Here is a 25,072-nt window from a genome sequence, read left to right as displayed (position 1 = left end):
GCATGGGTGCCGGTCCCTCTGACAGCGCCGGCAAGGCCCTTCCGGGAAGGTTCCTCCGGGGAGACCCGGGCTGGGACTGACACCATGTTTGTTTATCTAAGACATTTTCACAGCATATTCTCCTTAAGTCTGACAGCTTGTTTACAGTGGGTTTCTGCTGGAGGGCAGTTTCCAAGTGCTGTCAGCTTCTGAATTACGGCTCTTGCCAGGCCCACTCAGTACAGCATTTATCTGGGAAGGAGTTAGTCCAAATTCAGTAACCTATCTCTGAGCGGTGGCCGCTGCGGGTTTTTCACAGCAAGGAGGAGAAACGCCTGTCTTTCCCTCCAGTTGCTCTTCGTTTTATAGAGGGGGCAGGGACAGTGTGAGATGGGGGAGCACAGCAGCTAGGGGAAGAGAGCCCATGCCTCTGCTGAGCACCCTGATGGATGTTCCCGAAGTTATCTCACCTCATCCTCACAACAGTTGACCCAGGGGTCAGCAGTCGTTTCCTCAAGTCTGTACATAAGGAGAGGGATGATCAGAGAGGTTAGGGACCCTGTTTGAAGTTACACAGCTATTTGGATGCTAAATCTTGGGTTTAAACACAGAGCCTTTGGATTCTGAAGGCATGTGCTTTTTTTTTCTTTTTTTTTTACCAAGCACCGCTGCCTCTTGGCAGCATTTCTGGAGTGAATTATGTCATCAGTCTCCTGAAAGAGCCAGTCCAGGTACATTTCCCACCCAAGCCTTCCTTTCACCTGAGATGAGAGATGAAACAGGATAACATCCGTTTTTCCCTAGGTAATCTCTTGTTTTCTTTCCTTCTTTTTGCCCACTCCCCCTCTTTTTTTTTTCTTCCCTGTTAGGTAAGTGTATGCTTTACAAAGCAGATTTTCAAAAAGGCCTTAACTTAATTTGAATGTCCAGCGTTTAAGACTACATCTTCTTTCAACCTTCATCTTAGGAACTTGTATAAGAAAAATGAGAAACTAGTAAACTTCTCAACATGGTAAAACCTACACTTAATTGTTTTCCAAAGTGCTCTCCCACATACGCTTTCACATCAATCTCCTAAGGCCAGGAGAAGCTAGTAGGATGGGTATGACTCTCATCCCCACTTTACAGATGAGGGCATCGAGGCTCGGAGAAGTGAAATGACTTTTCCAAGGTGGTGCAGGACTTAGACGGTAGTGGACAGACAATTTAGTTTCTTATTTCTAATCCTCTTCCCACAACACTGTCCTTGCAGCTTCTGAGTCAGCCTGATTGCTTGATTCACAGTGAATCAAGACACAGTTTAGAAGCGTAGATGTTTAGAGGAGACAATAAAAGTTTTGGTTGAGGGCTTTATTAGGCTGGGAAAATGAATGCCTCCCTTAACCAGAAGACTCCCATAAAGTTCCAAGCACTGAAACACTCCCTATTTACCCAGGCTCAAGTCAGGCCCCTTTTACTGAGACTGAAATGCATCCCCCACTTAGCATCTGAAACTCTCACCTGAGAGGAGGCACAGAGCTAGACAAGAGGGAAGTGCAGTGAGCAGGGGGTTGTGGTCAGTGTGGTAGGGATGGCAGCTGGTGGCACAGGGCTTGGGATATAGGGTAAGGGAGCAGGTGTGGGCACCATAAGCTTCACATGCTGACACTGTGCTGCAGAGATGGGAATGGGACAGCCTAGACAGGAAATACATATTGAATAACAATGGAGCGTGCTCAGATTAGAGATGAGCAGGCACATGCCGGGAAGCAGGGGGGCCAAGTTTCTGAAAACCTAGAGGACTATGACATTCTTCCCTGCAGGTCTCACAGGGAAGTGCCAAGAGAGAGCAAATGCTGCCCCCTCTTTGTGGGCGCTGCCAACTGGTACCCAAGCACTCACAAGGTTAATTAAAACAATAAAAAACCAGAGAGGGTTAAAATTTTTTTCCTTCTATCCAGCAGGAACACCTATTGGGAAATGGTTTTTCTTTAGTGGCAGCTTCTCAGCTAGATGAATTAGTGGTTTTATGGGCAGCAGAATCAATGTCCCAACCCAGAATAATCAGCAGGCGAAGTGCATTTCCTCGCCCAACAAAGACTTTAGGCCTTGTCAGGACGAAAGGAGAAAATAACTAGCAGGAGGATTCATGATCTGTGCAGGCAGCGACAGCAACGTTGGCCAAGCACATCATTCATCATGTACATCATATACTACAATCCTAGCAAAAGTGAGGAGCGTGAACAAGAGAAAGAAGATGCCAGGTCTGCTTGGCTGTGAGAGGGGAGGAATGCCCAGGGAGTATGCCTTTGACTGATGAACTCTCAGAAGCTGGGGCTTTTTCTTTGCTTCATCTGCTCTTCCCAGCAGTGCACATACATGTACACACACACACGGACACACACACACCCCAAATCACTATTGCCAGCACTTGAAGGTCTGTTTGCTCCCAGGCAGGTGAGATGAGCTACAGACAAGAGGGAAAGCCATGCCAGGCGGGTGCTGCCAGCTCCCACCGGCCGTAATCCCCAGGCCCCGGGCCATACTTACTAGTGTCCAAAAGAGGTAAATAGTGAAGAGTGCAACAGTGAGTGCAATCAGTCCGACGGCTTCGAGCCGACTGCTAAAGTGCAGGTGGTCCACAGCGCCCCGCAGGCAGAGCCAGCCCGAGATGGTGGCTAGCGGGGTGATGAACAAGAAGCACACCATGTCTCCAAACAGAGTCCGCTTCTCGTGCTGGGGACCTGGGTTTCTGAGCCACTGCCGGGGGAAGGGAGACAGAGAAAAGCAGGGACAAGGTTAAACACCAGGGAGGAGTGGAGACAGGCTACTCTGAGGTTGTATTTTTCTTCAGCATCTGGAAAAGGCACTTCTGACCTGTTCTGAGATCACACGGAAACAGTAAGGGCTCATTCCCAGCCCTGTCCCATCAATAGTAGTGATGATGATAATAGTAATAATAATAAAAGCATCCTTGCTGTAGATGTCCTGCTGGTTTTGAAAAGAGTTCAATGACTATTATTATGAATCACAATGACCTATGGGGAAGGCAGAGAGAATGTTATCTTTGAAAGGTAATTGAGGTGCAGGAAGTGCTGTAGTATGCCAGAGCTTTCCTGTGTCTTGACCCTGGGAATGTGTGCAGGAAAGGGTTAACTCAGCATGCCCACGTTGCACCCACATTGCTCAAATCCTGCACATTTCCAAGACCTGTTTTTTTTTTTAAGATTGGCTCCTAAGAAAAGAGCTCTGAGTCCTTGTAATAATGTGCCTGATAAGAGTATTTTTGTAGGCCTGAGGCCTTGGGCCACATGGTGCCAGGGTAAGCAGATAGTTTATGCCAACGGTGTGATTTATGCTGAACACCTATTTTTGCTCCAGTGGCTGGAGTCTGAGTAGCTGAGGTCTTTCATGCAGGCACTGCATATCCTATGTGACTGACCCTAATAAACGCCCTGGACACCAAGGTTCGGGTGAGCATCCATGGTTGATAACGCCTTGCACGTGTTGTTTTATTGCTATAAAAATTAGGGACATCTGTGTGGTATTACTGGGAAGGGACATCTGGGAGCTTGTGCCTAGTTCCGCCTGGACTTTGCCCCAGCACCTTCTGCCTCTGTTGATTTTAATTGGTATCCCTCTGTTGTCACTCATTGTAACCATGAGTATAAGAGCTTTTCTGGGTCTTGTGAGTCCTAGTCAGTCATTGAGGGTGGTCTTGGGGAAGGAGACTCACCTTTACTCCATGAACTCCATAATGCCTCTTCCCTTATATTTTAGGAGCCTGGATCTCCTACTTAGGACTGTCTCTGACATCTTAGACTTCCCTAGTGGCTCGCACGGTAAAGCGTCTGCCTACAAGGCGGGAGACCCGGGTTTGATCCCTGGGTCGGGAAGATCCTCTGGAGAAGGAAATGGCAACCCGCTCCAGTACTCTTGCTTGAAAAATCCCATGGATGGAGGAGCCTGGTAGGCTACAGTCCATGGGGTCGCAAAGAGTCGGACACGACTGAGCGACTTCACTTTCACTTTCTGACATCTTAATTGTGCTACCATCTTGACTGAACCAATCCCAAAAAGGGTGGGGAAAACATCAGCTTGTTGAAAGACTAGAGATGAGCATTCCTGCAGGACAGGAACAAGGCTGTCCTCCCACTTGGGGAATTGCTGAATGTCTACTGAGATGTTTTCCATAATCCATCTAGGAAGAGTCATGCTTACGTATCGGTGTCAGTGCATATCGGTAACAAGGCCAGGTTGCTTTCCTTCAGCTTATCATGGAAACATTGCCCAAGTAATTTCTCATCTCACTGCCCCATCTAGCAATGACAGAGGCCAAGGAGTCCAGAGAAGGAGTCAGGTGAGGTGGGAGAGACGCTGGCTGACTGTCTTCCATGTCTTCTCAGGGGGCAGCAGTGCTGCGGGCTGCTTGAGAAGGTACCCTGAGGGGCCAGCACAGTGATTCCTACAAAACCATTGGTGGGAGGGAAGGGACCATGACAGGGGAGACTGTAGAGAGGGAAGGCTATACTCGAGGGCAGACCCAGAAGACACAGAAAAGAGGGCGAGGGAACTGAGGAAAGAGCTGTGCATAGGCCAGCAGAAGCCTCAAGAGTGAGCCCAAGAGGTGGAGGGTCAGAGGCACTGAAGGCAATTTTCTGTTCAAGGAAGGCGCAGAGTTTCCTTGAATGTTTGCCTAAGGCAAATAGTAAATGAGCCCAAGTGCCTACATTACCCCTTTCCAGTGACAACCCACTTTTTAAACTAATTAATTAAACTTATTTGGCTGTGCCAGGTCTTAGTTGTGGCACGCACAACATTTGGTTGTGGCATGGGGGATCAAGTTCCCTGACCAGGGATCGAACTCTGGCCCCTTGCATTGGGAGTGCAGAGTCTTAGGCACTGGACCACCAAGGAAGTCCCTGACATTCCACTTTAAAAATGGCTGAGATGCTGGAAGAAGTCACTTCAGCTCAAAAATGGACCTGAATAAGTACTAAAACATAGATAATGGGGAGTTGGCTTGTCTGTGAATATAAACACAGTATTATAAAAATTTAATACAAATACCAAAACGATCAAGTGCAAACAGTATTAACCTCACTACGTGTTGTCATGCTACCTCAGACATCTCAGCAGCTTCACAGAAGTTCAAAGAGCCCTTAGTAATTAATGTTTTCTTATCTAAATACTGGCAATATTTCTGTGAAGTGGAGAGTAGAAACGAGATATTGTTATCCCCACTTTACAGAGACTCAGCAAGGGAGAATGACTGCTCCGGGTGATACTGAGAGGGGATCAGGGTCTCTCCACTATTGTTCAGGTGTCCTGCCAGTGAAATATTTAAAAACTGAAGTGGCAAGGCATTCAGAAATCCAGATTCTTAAACACTAGTGCTGACCTAGCAGCAACCTGACTCTCCTGGTAGCTTAGATTTTCCCAGGAAGTAGATTTGGGAAACTGGCCTGTTTTTCTCTGTGCCCCCACTTGCTGGAACATAGTAGGTTCTCAATAAATTTGCGACAGGTGTGCAGACAAGCCTACCTCATTGGCTAAGATCCCCCTGCACCTCCCCAATTTCTGTTCCTTGGGAATGCTGAACATGTTTTGTTAAACCTAACTTAGCACTTTCTGTGGCCCTTGACACTGAAATGACTCAGGTATGCAAGGAGGTGATTATCGATCACTGCAGAAGTCTGCCTGATGCACAATAAATTGCAGAGGCAAACTAGAAATTACTATTGTTTGTTCCCAGTTTCCTATTTTCTAGTTGTTCTTTGACTGTCTATATTCCTAAAAAATTTCTGGGTCATTTTTTATGTCTATGACCACCAGGACCTGGATTCTGCATATTATTAACACTATATATATATATTTTGCTCACTTTACTCTTTGTGTTGTTTGCTGCTGGGTCATATTTAGGTATGAAGTTCTTTTTTTAAATTAAGTGCTTAACTGATTGTTGGCTCTGCTGGGTCTTTGTAGCTGCGCTTGGGCCTTCTCTAGTTTTGGCAAGCAGCGGCTAATCTCTAGTTGTGGTGTGCAAACTTCTCATTGTGGTGGCTTCTCTTGTTGGGGAGCACAGGCTCTAGGCACGCAGGCTTCAGTAGTTGCAGCACACAGGCTCAGTAGTTGTGGTGCATGGGCTTAGTTGCTCTGAGGCATGGGGGATCTTCCCAAACCAGGGATTGAACCCATGACCTCTTCTTTGACGGGCAGGTTCTTAACCACAGGGAAGCCTAGTATGAAGTTCTTCAAACAGGTACTGTTATGTTAAAATCTGTGACTTTTTCAGAATCCTAAGTATAATTCATCTCCTACAAATGCAGGCCCCGTGAATAAGACCACTAGCAATATCTGTTATTGAGGAAAAATTCACCCTGTGCCATGGTAAGACCCTCTGCCAATGTGTCCAAATAAGTTGATACAGGATATTTAAACAGAGTCTGTAACAGAGAAAATGTGATTTTGTCTCAAGTTCCAGCAATAAGGGATTGTCTAAATACAATATGGCATTTTCTTAAAACAGACTTCTATGGAGTAATCTCAAGTGATAACGTATATTTTGTATTTACTGACATGATATATTGCTGAACAAGAAAAGAATTCTACTAGACAGAATTACAGTATGATCCTGTATATATAGTGATATATCTACATGCACATGAACATTTATACTTACATAGATGTAGTGAATTTACATAGACAAAGACCAGAAGGATCCTAGCAAAACAGTTGCTATTCTTGGTGGTAGAATCAGAATGGTCTTTAACTTTTTTCCTTTTTGTATGTATATTCATGTTTTTCTAAAACAAACATGGATTACCTGTGCAGTTATGTACAAAACATCCAGAGAGAGAGAGGGAAGGAGGGGGTGGAGGGAGAGAGATGAAGAGAGAGGAGGAAGTCAGGCAAGGCAGGTGTTTAGAACACAGCAAACTATAGCAATAAAATGAACTATTACTGAGTCAAGGCTGGGGCAAGCCAGTGCTAGATATTTGGAGTTTTTTGTGCAATAGCTCATTGAGTCTTCACAATAACCCTGTGAGGCAGATCCTAACATTAGCCCCATTTTACAGACACAGACACTGGGAAACAGAATTTAGCAACGTACCTAAGGATAGATAGCAAGTGTTGAGACTGAAACCAGCCTCAGTGTTCTGATCCTTGCTCTCCATATTTATGTTTTCTTTCTGCACCAAATGATATTTGCATGTGTGCATGAGTGAGTGTGTGTGTATGTGTGTGTGTGTGTATACACCTGCACATGTACACACAAGATGTTTTGCAGATTTTCGGCTAGCTGGGATATGGTAAGTCCTGCTGTTTTCTTGGTACGTCACGTAACTGAATGGTTGGCTGGCCAGGATGTTATCATGGTAACTTTATAAAATTTTGCTTAGGCTGCTGTTCTGTTCTATGTTAATTCTTTTACCATACCACACCACAATATTCTGGGTGTTTAATCTCAGCTACATTATCATGCATTTTAGCTTAATTCATAATAGGCAAAAGATTGATCTCAACTATTGTTCAATTGCATTTCTTGCTTTTTACATGTCTTCTGTCTCTCTCTTACCAGTTATGCTTATTTAACATAAAGTATTATCCCTATACTGTAGTAGCATCTTTGTGTTCCAAACATTGAGTAAAGAGCAGACAGAGGCAGAACGGCAGGTTTGTTTGTATGTCTAGTCTTCCCACTGACCTGAGGTGGCCCTTACCTTTATATCACTGGTGTTTTACAGCACTTTCAGCATTCAGAGGCTGAATGAATGACAGTAACTTACGTTTACATGTTAACTCAGACCTTACAATATGCCAAGCACTATCTTATCTGCTACATGTAGTAATTTATCCACTCTTCAATAACCTTTGAAAGAGGTTACCATTATTAATATTAGTATTTTATATTATTAGGGAAACTGAGGCATGGAGAAGTTAAATAAGTTATAGAAGTTTGACCTTGTCTTGATCTGTGTAGTCTAGCTCCAAAGATTGTGCTCCTATTATATCTTCATTCTTTAAAAAAAAAAAAAAAGGTTGGGGTGTGGGAAGGGTGGGTGGATAAAGGGGAGAGGAGGAGGAGGTCTGCACCTTAACTGGTTTTATTACTGCAAGAAGGAATATTTACTTATCATGGTTCCCCTGGTGTGCTCAGTCTTGTCTGACTCTTTGTGACCTTGTGGACTGTGGCCCACCAGGCTTCTCTGTCCATGGGATTTTCTAGGCAAGAATACTGGAGTGGGTTGCCATTTCCTTCTCCATTGTTCCCCTGGAATGAAATACCAATTAATTTATCCTGCTGCTTGTGGACAGTTTTTGTAGCTAAATAATCATCTTTTTTTTTTTTTTTTGAGGGGTATCTGTGCAGCTTGTGGAACCTTTGTTCCCCAACCAGAGATTGAACCTGGGTCTCTTGCAGTGAAAGCTTGGAGTGAAACCACTGGACTGCCAGGAAATTCCCTAAAATATCATTCTTATGGAGTCTTTAGTTTGACCCTAGTCCTCAGCTTGTACTTGGTGGAGGGTTGTATTTTTAAGAGCGGAGGTCAGTGATGGAGAATGCTCATTTGTATGGCCTCTTTCGCCTTGGCAGGCCCACCTGCATGGCTGCCAGGGGATCTGTGGGCAGCCCAGGGCATTTCTTCCTGGCTTTTGTTCTCTGTCCATCAAAATCATAAAGCAGAGAGATTGTGCTGTTGAAAGCCCTAGCAGGAGCTGGCTTTGTTTTTGTGGGGCTCTCATTCCAATCATTGGCTTGTTCCCAAATGATGAGATTGTTCTACTCTTGGAAATAGGTACAAAAGTCAACCAAACAACCAACCAAATGAAACAAAACAGAAACCTCCATGGTAATCAGCAGTGTAGGGCCCGAGACAGCAGAGGGAATCAAAGCAGCATTCCACTGCCGGGGACACAGCATCATTCACTGGCTGTAAACGGATGTCCAAGCTGAGCCAGGCACTAGTGGTTATTTGCAAGGTGGGTTAACTGTGGGTTCAGTTCTTATTACAGTGTCAATTTGTTAAATCCCTTACTGCTGGGGAGGAGGGAGGGGGTGCAGTGCTACAGGACATTAGATTCTGCCTCCCAGACTCTGAGTTAATCGGCTTTAATCCCCAAGGTGGATAGGACATCGTGCAGGTCAGTTTGTACTGGAACCAGATTACACTCTGGTGGCTAATAGCTCTGATCGATTACAACCTTCCCCATGAATCTCCTTAATGAGAAACCATCATGAGAATGAAAGAAACTGATAGGAGGGATAACAACCGATAGAACCATAACAAATTTATAGGGTAGAAAAACAGAAAAAAGAAGGCCTGATCTCAGAATGTTTACTCACTTGGGTTTATCTGTCCGAGTGTCTCCTGCTAATCTGACACTTGGCAGAGTTATTCACCAAGTGCTTGCCTTTCTTGGAATGAGGCTTCTTCTTGAAGCCCAACACAACACAGCCTGCACTGAGCTGTCTGGCTTGCCCAGAGAGCTGCGATGGGAAAGGGGCAGTGCAAAGATCAGAAGACATGTGACAGGTCTTCTGCATGATTTAGAACTGAAGATGAAACTTGAAAATGACACATTTCAGCTAACTTGAAACATAGCAAAGAACAAAACCAAACAAACTCCCACCAATGTTTTAAATCCCTGAACTTTACAGTCTGTCAGTGAATTTCCAGGACAGTTGAAGCTGCTTAGGAGGAGATTCTGACTCCGAGGAAGCTAAGGAGATGCTCGCTCCAAATGTCCACCAACCCCAGCTGCAAGCAACGTACCTCAAATGAAAACTTCACAGATGATTTGCTTATGACCCTAGATGCCAATCTCCAGCCTTGGCCTCTCTCCAAAGCTCCAGATGTGCGTATTCAGCAGGCCACTCCACCGCTCCACTTACATGACTAATAGACAACTCAAACTCTCTAGACCACTGGGGAAGTCCCCAAAGCTGAACACTTGATTTAGCATGGACTTCACCACCTTTCTTTTCTGCAAGGCTCCCTATCAGTAAATGACACAACCAACCACCTAGTTGCTTCGTTAATCCTATTTCCTTTCTATGTCGTACCCTGCAAATCTAGTCCTTCTGTAAGCCCCGTCAGAACTCTTTCAACACACATCTGGAATCTGTGCTCCTCTCTCCATCTCCATTGCTGCCATCCCCAGGCCTCCATCACCTCTTACTTGGGAGGCAATTGCATTCCTGCTTCCACTCTGGTCACCTTCTAGTCCAGATCCAAAACAGCAGTCAGAGTGACCTTGTAAATAAACCAGACCACGTTGCTCCTTTGCTTAAAATTCTCCAATGCTTAGAATAAAGTCCAAACTCTGCCCTTCCTCTGTGTGTCTACCCTGCCTTCCTCTGTGTGTCTCCTATAACCTCTCCCCCTTCATTTCCAAATTTATACGTGGCTGTCCCGCACAGAGTCGGACACGACTGAAGCGACTTAGCAGCAGCAGCAGCAGTTCCCATAAGGGGAACAGGCTCTGCCCATATTCTTGCACGGTTGGCTCCTTCTCATCATTTAGGTCAAAAATACTCCTTGCACCTCTTAGCATTAGCTGGTTATATTTTCTGTAGAGTGCATTTAACTCTATGAAATGATGCTGTTTATCTATTTATCTGATTGCTTGTTTATTTTTTGCTCCTCACTTCAATGAGAGCTCCATGATGGTAGGACTTCATTTTTGTTCATTCTTGTATGCCTTGATCCAAGAACAGTACTGGAACATAGCAGATGCTTCATGAAAATGAATGAATAAACATCTGAGATGTCAGTGGCCCTGACCAGAATTGACTCTACAATATGTTAAACTAATGAAATCGGTCAGTGAGAAGCAACTCTGTTGGCTGGTAAACATCAAGTCCTAAAGTTCACTGCTTTTAGCCTTCTAGTTTAGAGAGAGAATTCCTTATATAGCACTCCTTTTTGGTTGCCAAGAAAATATCTACAGTGTTTTGTTGCTACAAGATGAAAAATCCTGTAGATTCTGTTCAAGTCATCTTTTTACCCTAACATGTAAATAATCATGAAATGCCATCTATTTTTCTATAGGTCATGAAATAGCATGAGAAATCCAGTAAATTATTCAAGGTCCTTTGTACTGTTTTAGTCACAATTATTGTCTTTTTTTTTTTTTTCTAGAAAAAAAAATCTACTTTGAAATATATGAGAAGAAGACAATACCAAGTGTCCATTTAAAAATTATACAACTTGAGTTCAACTAAAAATAGATGCCCAGTGCCTATTATGTGCCAGGTATTTTTTACTGAATTTAATGACACCAGATGGTGGTGTTATTCCCATTTTGAATTGGGTTATTAAGCCTCAGTGAGGTTAAATGATTTGTTCAAGGTTACACAGTGGAGGAGCCAGTAGTTGAAATCTCCAGCCTACTCTTCTTTCATATCTTCCCTTCAGCTTGTTTCTGTGCTACAGAAAACCTTGATCCTAATTTTTGTTTGCTCTCACGATGAGTGAGGTTGGAGAAGCAGCACTGAGCAGCAATAAAACATGGGATTAGAAGCAGGAGATAGGATCCTGCTTCCAGCTGGACCTTCTTGCTGCTGCTAAGTCGCTTCAGTCGTGTCCGACTCTGTGCGACCCCATAGACGGCAGCCCACCAGGCTCCCCCGTCCCTGAGATTCTCCAGGCAAGAACACTGGAGTGGGTTGCCATTTCCTTCTCCAAAGCATGAAAGTGAAAAGTGAAAGTGAAGTTGCTTAGCCGTGTCCGACTCTTCGAGACTCCATGGACTGCAGCCCACCAGGCTCCTCCGTCCGTGGGAGTTTCCAGGCAAGAGTGCTAGAGTGGGGAGCCAATGCCTTCTTGGTTCCCCCTTGTGCTGTGTGAACTTTGTAAAGTTCCATCATCTCTCTGGGGGAGTGAAAGTGGGGGTCTCCCTCCAAGGAGTAAGGATGGTTCAGCTTTGAGGGGATGGTGAACACCCCTCACTAGTTGTCTTAACGTCCCACTTTTGTTCAAAACACCAGGTCCAACTGTAGAGTGGATATGTCATCTTTCAGCCCTACTCTTTTCTAAGCTCTAGGCTCGTGGATCCCACTGCACACTGAATCTCTCTCCGTTTGTGTAACAAACATCTCACCCTTCACCCCTCACCCTTCACCAGGTCCACAGTGCCACACTGGGTTCACCACCACCACCCCAACTCTCCCGCAAACTGACTCCAGTTCCTCTCCTAGGTGGTTCCACGCCAGTCCATGGCAACACCAACAGCCACAGGCTCCTGCAAACAACCTCCGCCTCATTATTCTCCCTTTCCTCCTTCCCTGCTCCCTCCACCCAACCCATCAGCAGATCCTGATGTTTCGGAACATGTCTTGAACACATTCACATCTCTCTCTCTCTAGGGCCACTACTCTTTTCCAAGCCCCCTCATCTCTCACTTGAACCATGTAATAGTCACTTCACTCTTCTAGTCCTGTTACCCTGGAATCCAGGTTCTATATAAAAAGCAGCAAGATCACATCACTTCTCTTGCTTAAAACTCCCCAGTGGCTCCCCATTGCACTTAGTCTCATGCCTCGCTGTGGCCCATCAAGCCTGCATGTTGTAGCCCCACTGTTTGTACCCTGGGCTCTACACACCCCAAGGGGTCCAAGGATATGATTCATGGGGTCTGTGATTTTACGACGGGGGGAGAAAAATCACATCTTTATTTTCACAGCCTCTAATTGAAGTTTAGTATCTCATTGAGTTATGCGGAAAATCTTAAGTGATGTGAGCAGTACCTGTGACTGTCACCTAGAGAAACCGCAGATATCTCACACTAAAACTGTTGCAGATATCTTGACAAATGATACTTCATAGTCATTAGATCTGCTACAAGACGTGTTAAAGCAGCATCTATATTTTATGTCACAGCTTTGTCTTTTAAATATTTTTATAGCTGTATTATAATGTAATTGGTTTTCTTTGCATTCCTATGTATTTTATCTTGTGTGTGATAAGTCACTGCAGTCGGGTCTGACTCTTTGCGATCCTATGGACTAGAGCCCACCAGGCTCCTCTGTCCAGGGGATTCTCCAGGCAAGAATACTGGCCCTCCTCCAGGCCATCACCCAGACCCAGGGATTGAACCCATGTCTCTGAGGTTTCCTTCATTGGCAGGCAGTTTCTTTACCACTAGCACCATTTGGGAAGGCCTGTATTTTACATGATGAAAAACATGATTCTGAGAAGAGATCCACAGGCAGACTGGATCTGCCTATGGGACCCATGACAGAAAACTTGAAGCACCTTGACACCCAGCTCCTTTGACCCCTCAAACAGTGTTCCTTTGCAGTGGTTTTTTTTTTTTTTTCCTGTTTCATAAATACTCAACTGGCCTGGCTCAGCGCCTTTGCAGTAGCTGCTCCTTCTGCCTGCCCCTCTTCCCACATCTAGTTCCTTCTCGTGGGACATGCCTCTGTTCATACATCACCTCTTCAGAAAGGCATTCACAAACCCCCAAATTCCTTCTCCTCAGTCATCCTGTAACATAACAGCTTGTTTCTTCCTTCAGAACTTGCATCACTATCAGAAATAATCTTAGTTACTTGTTTATTCCGTCATTCTTCCTAGCAGGTAAACTCTGTTAGTACACAGTGTTTTGGCCTGTTCATAGTTGTATCCCATTTTCTAAAATATTTGTGTTTGATAAATGTTAGTTGAAGAAATACATAAATCCTTCTTAACTTGGTGATCGCTTTTAGTAGAAATCAGATGAGTTTAACTGAAATATATACACACATATATAAAATCACTCCCCATGACTCTTCTGATCAAATCCAGTAAAGTGATTTTTGTCCCAGACACATGCTTAGCAGTTGTTCTGGCCTTCACAGCTGTGAATTGGCTGAAGTATACATCATATTCAAGGACACCCTAGAGATTTGTGATGCTGTCTGGAGGACTCAGGCCAATAAGCCAATTAAAGGGCTATAATGCTCCATAAATACTATATTTGTGTCTGGAACATTATAATTTGGCTTCAGCATTATTTGAACAACTGCTATACACACTCACACCAATGGTTTGAGATTTTGCAAAGATAAGCATCACAGCAGGATTAGATGGCAAAATAATTTTGTATATTCACTTGCAATTTCAGATATAAGTAAAATGGGGAGTCATTTTTTTCTATTTTATATCACTGTGTAGAAGTGATCACAGCCAAATGCAGACTGTTTACCCAAAATACAAGAAGATACTGCAGAATTCTGTGGCGTATGTGGTCCATATAAAGCCAGAAACGTAAGAAGATGAGATAAACAATGAAGAGAGCGGGGAGAGCAAGAAAACAGAAATTTGCAGATGAAGTTAATAAAAAGCATAGTGCCAACAATAAAAACGATTACTCTGGAGACAGTGGTTTTATACTGTGTAATCTATTACAAACAGGACACATACAGCGGCTCCAAGTTCCTGGAGCTCTTATGGGACCCCTGGCCCTCCAGCTGGTAAAGTTGCTGGCATCTAACACCCCTTCTGCTGGCCTGTGGTTGGAGTCCAGGATTCTGGAGCTTTAAATAATTACTTCCAAGAGCAAGACAGGATCACAGAGTATATGGTGCCATGACAGGGTACCAAGTAAGAACCCTCAATGGAACACTGGGTGAAGTATGAGAATATGATAAAGAACATGTATAAGAATAATAAATATCTATTTTGAGAATCAGGGATGTTTAAAGGAATACAGAGGGAGAAATCAGATTTACAAGCAGATCCTCAAAATGGGACCACACTGAAAAACCAGTAGTGAAAAATCTTCATGTATTAAGAATATGAGTATGAAAACTCTCCAAGCAGAGTGTGGTGGAGGAGTTTCAATGAAATATGATCCATGTGCAAAATAAAGGATAGAAGAGACATTCTCACCAGGACCATATATTCCCAAAGTTAGCAAGGATGGGAACACTTTGAGAAGAGGAACTCTCGGCTAGATGGACGACTGTGAGAATAGAGGAACTTTTAGATTCACAGTGCTTACAGTTCAGTGTTTTGCTGCCAAAACGTTCCCCAAATATTTAGGGCTTGTCTGATCTTGCTGACATTGGACACATCCTAGCAACCAATGGATCTGGAATCCTTCAAGGCTCCACTTGAGACAATGGCTTAAGTTTACAAGTTGCAGCATTTGGCGGAACTTCTTTATTTTTGTTTGGCACTCCTGCCCTAAAATTTCAAAGGGAGCCCACCAGCCCACAATCCAAGTAATTTGGATTGTGCTACGAACTCCATGCTCATGTTATCTACGTTTTTCATGATTTGTAAGATTTGAGACATGCCCTTCCTTAGCCTCCTCACATCCAAATGAAAGAGTCTCCCTCTTTCTGTCCAGGCCACCCCAGTCACCTGTTTTTCTGGCTCCCTTGGATTCTTCAGGGGGCTTCCCAGGTGGCACAGTGGTAAAGAACCCACCTGCCAATGCAGGAGCCATGTGGGAGACTTGGGTTTCATCCCTGGGTGGGGAAGATCCCCTGGAGGAGGGCATGGCAACCCACTCCAGTATTCTTACCTGAAAAACACCATGGACAAGAGGAACCTGGTGGGCTACAGTCCATCTGCAGAGGGTCGCACATGACTGAACACACACACGTTGGACTCTTCAGATATCCATCATTAGGAACGGGTCCCAGAATACCAGACCACCAAGTAAACATACACCGTGGTGTTACATGAAGGGAGGGGGCCAGCTTCGTCTTTTGGCATGAGTTGTTTTGATTATGTTCAGTGTTTGTAGACCACTTTGCTACAAATCTCCCATGGTTGCCTTCAGGGAAGACATTCATAAGGAGTAGTGGCAATGGCTGGATGTCAGGGGTCATGATGTCAGGGACTGGCGTTTACGGAAGGCCAAGCAGGAGACCAGCTGGAAGGACACAGCTGCTGTCTGTGGGAAAGCTTGACCCGAACCAGGAGACGTTTCTAGCTTGAGTGACCCTGAGACATGTGTCCTTGCAGCAGAACCAAGCCAACCATGGGAGAACCCAAGTTAATAACCAGCCCAGTGCTGTATGTGGGCAGAACTGAATCAGCTGCTGCTGCTGCTAAGTCGCTTCAGTCGTGTCCGACTCTGTGCTACCCCATAGACGGCAGCCCACCAGGCTCTGCTGTCCCTGGGATTCTCCAGGCAAGAACACTGGAGTGGGTTGCCATTTCCTTCTCTAATGCATGAAAGTGAAAAGTGAAAGTGAAGTTGCTCAGTTGTGTCCGACTCTTCGCGACCCCGTGGACTGCAGCCTATCAGGCTCCTCCGTCCATGGGAGTTTCCAGGCAAGAGTACTGGAGTGGGGTGCCATTGCCTTCTCCGGAACTGAATCAGCAGCTGTCCTTTTAACACTAGCAAATCATATCCACTGTTGTGGATATCCGCAGAATCATAATGTGGCCTCCTCACAGAAGAAGGAATTTGCAGTGAAGCAATGAGAAGTTTCCCTTTTAATGGTGCAAGAGACACTTTTGGACAGTCTACATGTTCCCTTGCAGCCTATGTTACTGTTTGTGTAGGTCAAGGATGTTTGACCCTGGGCACAGGGCTTCAGAAAATCTGTGACCCCTTTGTGACTTTATGTGAACACTGGGTGTCTGTGCATTTCAGGGGAGAGAATTCAAGCCTTGATCCTATTTTCAAACATGACTGAGGGGAAGCAGTACTGTTCCAGAGCATTTTCCTAAACTGTTTCAAGACACTCTTTGGTCTGGTCCAGCTTTCTGAGCTTCGATAAATTTCAGAATATGGGCGGTAGGATGTTGATTACCTTCTGAGAATCCATAATCTCTCCTTAGACCCGGATTTAAGACAAAAATCAACCTAGGGCACAAACTGTGATATTTAAAAAATAAATTGTGTGGTTGTAGGGCAGCAGAATCATGAAAACGTCTAAATTAAAAGGCTTAAGGGAAAAGACTTTTACTGGACAAAGATGGCAAAATTTCAGACAACATAAAATCAATGCATAATTATTTCTTCCCAATAAAAGTGAACAGGGTTTCATCACATAAATTGTGATAGGGAAAAGGCAAAACTTTAAGAGGGGAATAAACCATCCACATCTCTGTGCCACTTTCTTCCTTTCTAAAATGGAGAAGGTTGGGGACTTTTCTTGTGGTCCAGTGATTAAGAATCCACCTTCCAAAGCAGGGGATGCAGGTTTGACCCCACATGCTACAGGTCAATTAAGCCTGAACAATGCAACTACTGAACCTGTGTGCCACAATGAAGACCCAGTGCAGCCAAAAAAAAAAAAAAAATGGAGAAGGTTGTATATGCAAATAGTTGAACAGGAAAGTGGTACAGGGTAGAACAGTGGCATAGGGTAAAGACTCTGTAAATGACAGCAAATAGGAGAGGAAGCGGTATATTAAGGTAAATAGAATGTGCAGAAGGAGTAAAAAATGATAGCAAGGAAGCTTAAGATATGTTTTCTATAAATTCTGACATTGGACCTTGCAAACCTTATGCTGCATGAAGGAAGCCAGTCTCAACTGCAGGGTTCCATTTATAGGAAATGTCCAGAACAGGCAGATCGATCCACAGAGATATGAAATAGATTCTTGGTTGCCTAGGGCTGGGGGAGGGTGTGAAGGTAGCGATATGAGGACTGGAGAGTTAAGGCTGAAGTGTGTGATGTTTCTTTTTCAGGTGATGAAAATGTTCTAAAATTTCTGTGAACTATATGGTATATGAATTGTATCTGAATAAGTCTGCTAAAATTTTAGACTGAAAAACACCCGTGGTAAAAATATCCTGAAGTGGCCTGTAGATTTCCCTAAAGAATCCCTTGTCTTGCATGAATTCTGATTTGCAGGTATTTCTTTCCACCTTGCCACAACTTCATCTAATAGGGTTATGCTTCAGATATATGTATCTGTCAGGTACGTCTTACAAACAGCTGAAAATGTGTATATTTTGATGAACGAATGACTTCTGGGTTTCAACATTAAAGTCATAGCTTTTAAGCAGATGAGCCAGTGTTTAGAAAAATATTAGAGTCATTTTATTACTTTCATCTCTCATCCCTTTTCTCCCATCATCTACCAGCGTTAATGCAAAGAGCTAGCCTTTGGAAGTAAGCAAAGTGTTAGGAGAGGTTGCATAAATTTCTAGGATGGTGAATATTTTCTCTTCATCTCCTGATTTCTGCTTTTATTGATTCTACACAGATATAAGTCCTTAATGCCTATAAATTCTATTTTACAACTTTCCTGCAGTTCCTACCTGCCAGCAGCATTTCATATATACTACATTAGCCATTTTTCCTCAGAGCCCTAAAAGATTTTGAACTTCACCATTTATGCCAACTTTCTGTCTCTAATAGCATCGCTGGAGATGAAGTGATGATAAAATAATGATTAGAAAATATTTCATTTTCTTCTTTTAATCTGACCTTGGTCTTTACAAATAGATCTTTTACACATTTTAATAAGTGGCACACCTAAGAATTAAGCCTGTTTTTCAGCATTCTAAACTAAAAGCTTTAAAAGTGTTTTTCTTTCTCTTTTATGTTAGACACACACCAATATAACTTTGCTCTCATATATCCATCACAGCATAAACCTATCCCTCTAGCTTTGTAATAATGGGCTGCAAAGAAACAATTTTATCCCAGGCAATCTCGCAGGGTCCCTATTTCTTTATGAATGAAGGCAGGCAGCTACGAGGCACTGCACAGGAATATACATTTAGTGAACAATGGAGGAGGAACACAAAGCCACAAGACCTGACAGGGTTTTTCTTATCTTTCCCCAAATTTGCTGCACCTGTCAAGAAACGGAAGCAAAGAACAGAGGTGATTGTATAAATAATTCAAGAGAAAGACCAGTGTTTTCCTTCATGAGTTGCAAAATCAGTTTCACCAATCTGAGTTATATAGATGACAGTGTTTAAAGAAATTCACCTCACACGTGTGTGCAACCATATTATAAGCAATTCACCTTCACAACCTGCTCCTGAAAGGAGGGAAAAGGCTCCTAAACATTTTGGGTTCACCAAGCTTTCTCCTAGTAGAGACCTCTGAAGAAGTGAGTGACATTATGATTCGTGGAAATGAAGACAAATGCAGAGAAAGAGTAACTAGATGAAAAGGGAGAAAGACAGGCCATATAAAGTCCCTTGGAAATGAAGAATGACTTCTCTGGCTTCTAATAGGGTGGCATACCTCCGAGCTCTGTTTCCCAACAAGCCCAGAGTATCAGAAGCACAGGGAAGAAATGCCATTCCACTTGCCCAGCACCCAGTCTGGCACAGCTCGTTGTTGTGTTTTTAATACACTTCATTTTCTAGAGGTGGTTTTATATTTGCAGCAAAATTGAATGCACAGTACAGAGTCCCCATATATCCCCTGCCTCCTCCACTATCAACATGCTCACCTTAAGAGTGCTGCATTTGTTACAATCGATGCACCTACGTGGTTACCTAAAGTTCATAGTTTACATCAGCATAAATGTACATCACTCTTGGTGTATATTCAGTGGGTTTGGACAAATGTATAATGACAAGTAGCCACAATTGTGGTATCATACAGAATAGGTTCACTGCCCTAAAAATCCTCTCTGCCCTGCCTGTTTATCTCTCCCTCCTCACTAACAGCTCTGTATTTAATAGAGGGGGTCAATGTCAAGAGGCACATCAGGGCTGTAGTCATCACTTTTTTCATGCTTCCCTTTCTAAAGTACATATAGTCCCTTAGAAACTCTGGCTATTGGTAAAGAAGCCCTCAGTTCTCTGTGTGCTTGTGTGTTAACATGTCAATGAGCAAGTGGAAGAAAGACCTCTTGAGCCGGGAGGGAAAAAGCCAGGTATGGTGGCAGGTGCATGGACTCTGGAACCAGAGGAACCTGAATTTTTCTTCTACCTTCTCTGCTTACTGCCCTGTGGCTGAAAGTCTTTAAGATCTCTGAAGAGTGACTACATCTCAGAATCTCAGCTTCTTTATCTATAAAATAGGATAATATCTATTACAGGGATACCAGATACAGTGAAATAAGATGGCTATATAAAATGTACAGCATACATCTCTCTCCTTTGCCTAGGAAATGGTTAAATAAGAAGAGAAAACTCTGGGGTGTGAATATCTTAAGGATAAAAATAGATGGACTCAAAGTGAAATTAATGAATGCCAGTGGATTTGAATATCATGTCCAGACCTGTGCCTATGCTAGAAAATGGAGATCTTAGTATAAATGGGCAAAGGAGGGTGTTATTCAGTGAATAAATGACCACTGGGCTCCTACTGCCCAACTGAAGATACTTCTCCACTTGGCTCATTCGAATATAATTGTCCATTAGGCAGCATTAACCATAATCATGTGCTATTCACAATATTTCAGGCCATTATGTATTTCAAAATGTGTATTCTTTCTTTGGAGTTAAAAGTGTCAGGTGTTGACACTTAAAACTGAAAAGGCAAGAGGAGGGCAGGCAGATGCCCTCAGTGTGGAGTTTTATGCATATCTGATAACTCTGTCTGAAATTTGCACCAGGGCTCATGCAATTTATGTCTCCCTTCAGTTCACCCTGGTGCCTTCACCTGCACAGGGCCGCTCCTGTGGGCTAATTGTGCCTTGTTATTTCAGCAGGACTTAGGGGAGAGATGATTACTTGGTGTAGTTATGCAGTGACATTTCACTGCTTCTTGATCATGCTCGCCTTGACAAAGCTCTCTGGCCAGCTGCCCAGGGACACTTTCTTCTCCACCCCGCACCGTCCCCCCCCCCCCAAACTCCCATATAATAGCTTCCAACTGTCTATCTTTCAAAGAAGTGGACCCTTTGGTGGCCAGCACTACTATACTATTTGTTCTTACATTTGGAGGGAGCTCAAAGGGGCTGGAATTTTTCAGGATTATCTTTCTCATTCTGTTTACTTGTTATTGGCCCAGATGTGCTTCAGGGAAACTTGGCTCAACTTCTCCTGTTTTTGATACTACCTGAGGATGAGTTAGTGACAAGTGTGTTAGTTGCTTAATTGTGTCTGACTCTTTGCAACCCATGACTGTAGCCCACCAGGCTCCTCTGTCCATGGAATGCTGCAGGCAAGAATACTGCAGTGGATTGCCATGCCCTCCTCCAGGAAGTCTTTCTGACCCAGGGATCGAATCCGGGTCTCCCACATTGCAGGCAGATTCTTTACCATTTAAGCCATTAAAGAAGCCCGAGTTAGTGACGACTACAGACATTTTCTCCCTGCCCCCTCAAGTGGCTGTTCTTTAAAAGATGTGTCGCTCACAAAATGGTGACATTTGTTAGTTCTAGGTGGTGGATACACACCTGTTTATTGTTTTTTTCCCCCTTCTCTCTATGTGTTATAACATAGAATAATGGAAATCAAAAAGTTGTGTGAAACAGTTTGTAGTGTTTTGCATCTTTGTGCCTCTGTTCCAGGGACCCTCAGATGGGGAGAGGTTGAAGGCAGCTACTAGGACTGAGAAAGGCCCTCTTTTTAAATTTATATTTAAAAAATTTAATTAATTAATTCGTTTTTGGCTGCACTGCATCTTTGTTGCTTTGCACAGGCTTTCTCTTGTTGTGGTGAGCAGGGGCCACTCTTTGTTGCAGTGCTTGGGATCCTTATTCCGGTGGCTTCTCTTGTTGTGGAGCATGGGCTCTAGGGTGCATGGGCTTCAGTAGCTGCAGCACGTGGGCTCAGTGCTTGCAGTTTGCTGGCTCAATAGTACTGGCACACGGGCTTAATTGCTCTGAGTTACGTGGGATCGTCCCAGGTCGGGGATTGAACCTGCGTCTCCTGCATTGGCAGGTGGATTCTTATTCACTGAGCCCCCGGGGAGGTCTGAGAAAGGCCCTCTTGAAAGCATGATTTCTAATTTGTATTTCAACCCAAGTCACTGCAAGTGTCAATACAACTTGAAATGCTAGAATCGGTCCTGTAATTCTTTTTATGCAGGGAACAGGATTTCCCCTCCAAATTAGTCCTTTCCCAACAGTGGATGGGCTGAACACCCAGGCACCAGGCAGTTAGCTCCCTTCCATCTGGCATGGCCATGTGAACACTTCAGTTGGCTTGCCTTTTTAATGAAGTGATTTTTAACGAAGCAAGCTGTGAATTTAATAGATACCTTAAAACAGCTTCTTTGTAAGTAAGCTTTAAGTAACGAAGCAACTGCCAAATCAGCCACCAGAATCAAGAGAAAAATCCAAATCCGAACAACTGTAGGATTAAGCATCTCTAGACTTCAGTCATCATGCAGGTCATCTCAACTACTGGATAAAGGATGGGGAGGCTGGTGACAAGGAAGGCAAAGAAGTGCTTGGCCAACACTACGGCACGCTGCAGTGTACAGTCCTTCTCACCAGTGTCTGTGCTAGTTCTCTCTTACTGATTCATTAATTGTGTGATTTTGAACCAGCCATTTCAGCTCACTCATAATATGAGGACAATAGGAGGAGATCATTAAGTTCAGTCTGTACTACCTTGGGAGAAAGATGTCGGTAGAAAGAAATCACACACCATTAGCAAATTCTTTTAAAAGTGGGGTTGTTGTTCAGTTGCTAAGCCATGTCTGACTCTGCAACTCAATGGAGGCAGCATGCCATGCTCCCTGTCCCTCACCATCTCCTGGAGTTTGCCCAAGTTCATGGCCACTGAATTGGTGATGCTGTCCAACTGTCTCATCCTCCGCCACTCTCTTCTTTTGCTCTCAATCTTTCCCAGCATCAGGGTCTTTTCCAATGAGTTGGCTCTTCACATCAGGAGGCCAAAGTATTGGAGCTTCAACTTCAGCATCAGTCCTTGCAATGAGTACTCGGGGTTGATTTCCTTTAGGATAGACTGGTTTGATCTCCTTTCAGTCCAAGGGACTCTCAAGAGTCTTCTCCAGCACCCCAGTTTGAAAGCATCATTCTTTGGTGCTCAGCCTTCTTTATGGTCCAACTCTCAGATCCATACATGACCACTGGAAAGACCATAGCTTTGACTATATGGACCTTTGTCAGCAAAGTGATGTCTCTGCTTTTTAACACACTGTCTAATGTTTTAAAGGTAGGGGATGCCACCCAATTTGAGAATCTCAAATGTAAAAGGCAGGCACATGCTGCAGAGGGTGAAGAGGACTGGGTGGGTGTAAGCAAAAGGCAAGACCTTTGGGAACTAGACAGTGCATGCATGTCCAACCTGAAGGCATTCAATTTTTAAAAAAAGAGTGTTAATTCAATAAAGCACACCTGTGTGCAAGAATGAGATCACCCGTTGGCTAGTTCTGCTCTGTTTCACTGGTGAGAAGACTGACGCATTCAGAGGAGGAATGATTTGTTCAGGTTCTCACTGAGATGGTGGGAGGCCAGCTGGCTGTCTCATGATTCTACAATAGCAGCCACAGCCGGGGTGTTAAGCCCCACTAGGAAAAGTCACCAGCACAGATGTCACTCAGTGTGAGGGGCTTTTGTTGTGTTCTCTGAAAAACAGACACAAAAGTCCCTCACCATGCCCCCTTTCTGTTATGTAATCTTTCCTTTGCTCTTGGCTTTGGGAGCCTCAACCTGGCCTGGAGCGGGTGGAAGAGCTGCCTCCGGGAGACGGGGCTGGAGGGGAAGGGCCTGATCAGCCCTGGGGAAGCTGAGGCCCCATGCTTGGTGGACAGGAGGGAGGAAGTGGGAGCTCCAGGTGGATTCAGGTAAATCCATTCCCCATCCCACCGCTCAGACACTGCATGTGGCTTTTCCTCGTCCCTCCAGGGCACAGGAGGAGAGCAAGGCCTGAGAGCGGTACCTGAGACCTTCCTTGCTCCTTGCTGGGATTTTGACCTCACATGAGTGAGTGAGTGTTAGTCACTCTGTGTCCGACTCTTTGTGACGCCATGGACTGTAGCCCGCCAGGCTCCTCTGTCCATGGAGTTCTCCAGGCAAGAATATTGGAATGGACTTCCATGGCCTTCTCCAGGGGACCAAACCTGGGTCTCCTGATTTGCAGGCAGATTCTTTACCATCTGAGCCACCAGGGAGGCCCACGGTAAACCTGTGTCTTCATCTACCACGTGGGCCAGACCATCTTTCCCCCCACAGACCATGCTGAAGACTTTGCTTGCCCAGAGCTTGCATTCCAAAAAGCTTGACAAAGGCCAGCGGGGCCTGGATCTTCCCAGTCGGCCTGAGCCTCCCCACTCCCGGTCTCCCTCCTCTAACTCTGGTCGGCGTCTCCTGGCCAAACTCTGAAGCACACGTTTTCTCCTCACTGGTTGCCTGTGGAACAGGGCTCCTGCCACCTGCCTTCCTGAAAACATGGCTGAGGGCTGATGACTAGTAGAAGGCAGGCAGAATTTGTCAGAATCATCACATTTGTTGTGTAGCTCAAAGCAGTGGTGCTGGTTTGTATTATACAAGCCCTTGTCCAGCTGTGTCTGTCTTGAACTGAAGGGCAAAGGGTCATTCTCTTTGATGTACAACCACAGGCTCCAAATATGATATATGGCTTGCAGTTGGGAGGAAGATTCTCCGTTTATCCGTCTGTTTAATGAACAGAGGCTTTGTGACGGGCTATCACGTGCTGTGATTACAGTCCAGCCATCTTACTCTTGGGCTGTGGTTTGCTCACTGGCTGGAATGAAGAGGGCAGGTTGCCCACCTTCCTTTGAGGAAGTAGGGGGTCCTTGTGCCTGGGAAGCTTCCTCCAGCAGTTTCTATCCCCTCTGGTGTCATTCCTTAATTATCCCAAGGCTACAGGGGTTTGCTTATGAAAACGAACACTCTGAAACCAAAAGTTCATGTTTTAACCTTGTTGTTGTTCAGTCGCTCGGTCATGTCTGACTCTGCGACCCCATGGACCGCAGCATGCCAGCACATTTTAACCTAGAAGAATACATATGTACACACTGCTGTATTTTAAAACAGATAACCAATGAGACCTACTGTATAGCGCAGGGAGCTCTACTCAATACTCTGTAATAACCTACATGGGAAAAGAATTTGAAAAAGAATAGGTACATGTATATGTATAATTAAATCACTTTGCTGTGCCCCTGAAACTAACACAACGTGGTTAATCAGCTATACTCCAATATAAAATAAAGTAAAAAAAAAAAAAAAAACCCACTACGATGAAGTGAGCAACTTCCTTTCCTAAGCCTGATAGAAGCATAGTAGGAGGGTTTCAGGGA

At 44.3% G+C, this 25,072-nt stretch overlaps 2 protein-coding genes across 2 annotated transcripts in view; one reads left to right on the top strand and one right to left on the bottom strand.

Moving 5' to 3' along the window:
• MEGF10 (multiple EGF like domains 10) overlaps positions 1-25,072 on the top strand; it is a 536,959-nt gene that overhangs the window by 2,568 nt on the left and 509,319 nt on the right. The window contains exon 3 of the mRNA XM_081504085.1: positions 643-783. The gene's annotated coding sequence lies outside the window, so the exon portion shown is untranslated. The remainder of the gene's footprint in view (positions 1-642; positions 784-25,072) is intronic.
• Positions 1-25,072, bottom strand: part of MARCHF3 (membrane associated ring-CH-type finger 3) — a 149,260-nt gene that overhangs the window by 4,331 nt on the left and 119,857 nt on the right. Inside the window, exon 4 of the mRNA XM_081504107.1 lies at positions 2,509-2,718. Within this exon, the coding sequence (XP_081360233.1) occupies positions 2,509-2,718 (210 nt within the window). The remainder of the gene's footprint in view (positions 1-2,508; positions 2,719-25,072) is intronic.

This window comes from Giraffa tippelskirchi, chromosome 6 (assembly GCF_054371585.1).
Source record: "Giraffa tippelskirchi isolate mGirTip1 chromosome 6, T2T-mGirTip1v1.2.pri, whole genome shotgun sequence".
Lineage (NCBI taxonomy): Eukaryota > Metazoa > Chordata > Mammalia > Artiodactyla > Giraffidae > Giraffa > Giraffa tippelskirchi.
Note: the sequence above shows the minus strand (reverse complement) of the source record. Positions and strands in the feature narration are given on the sequence as shown.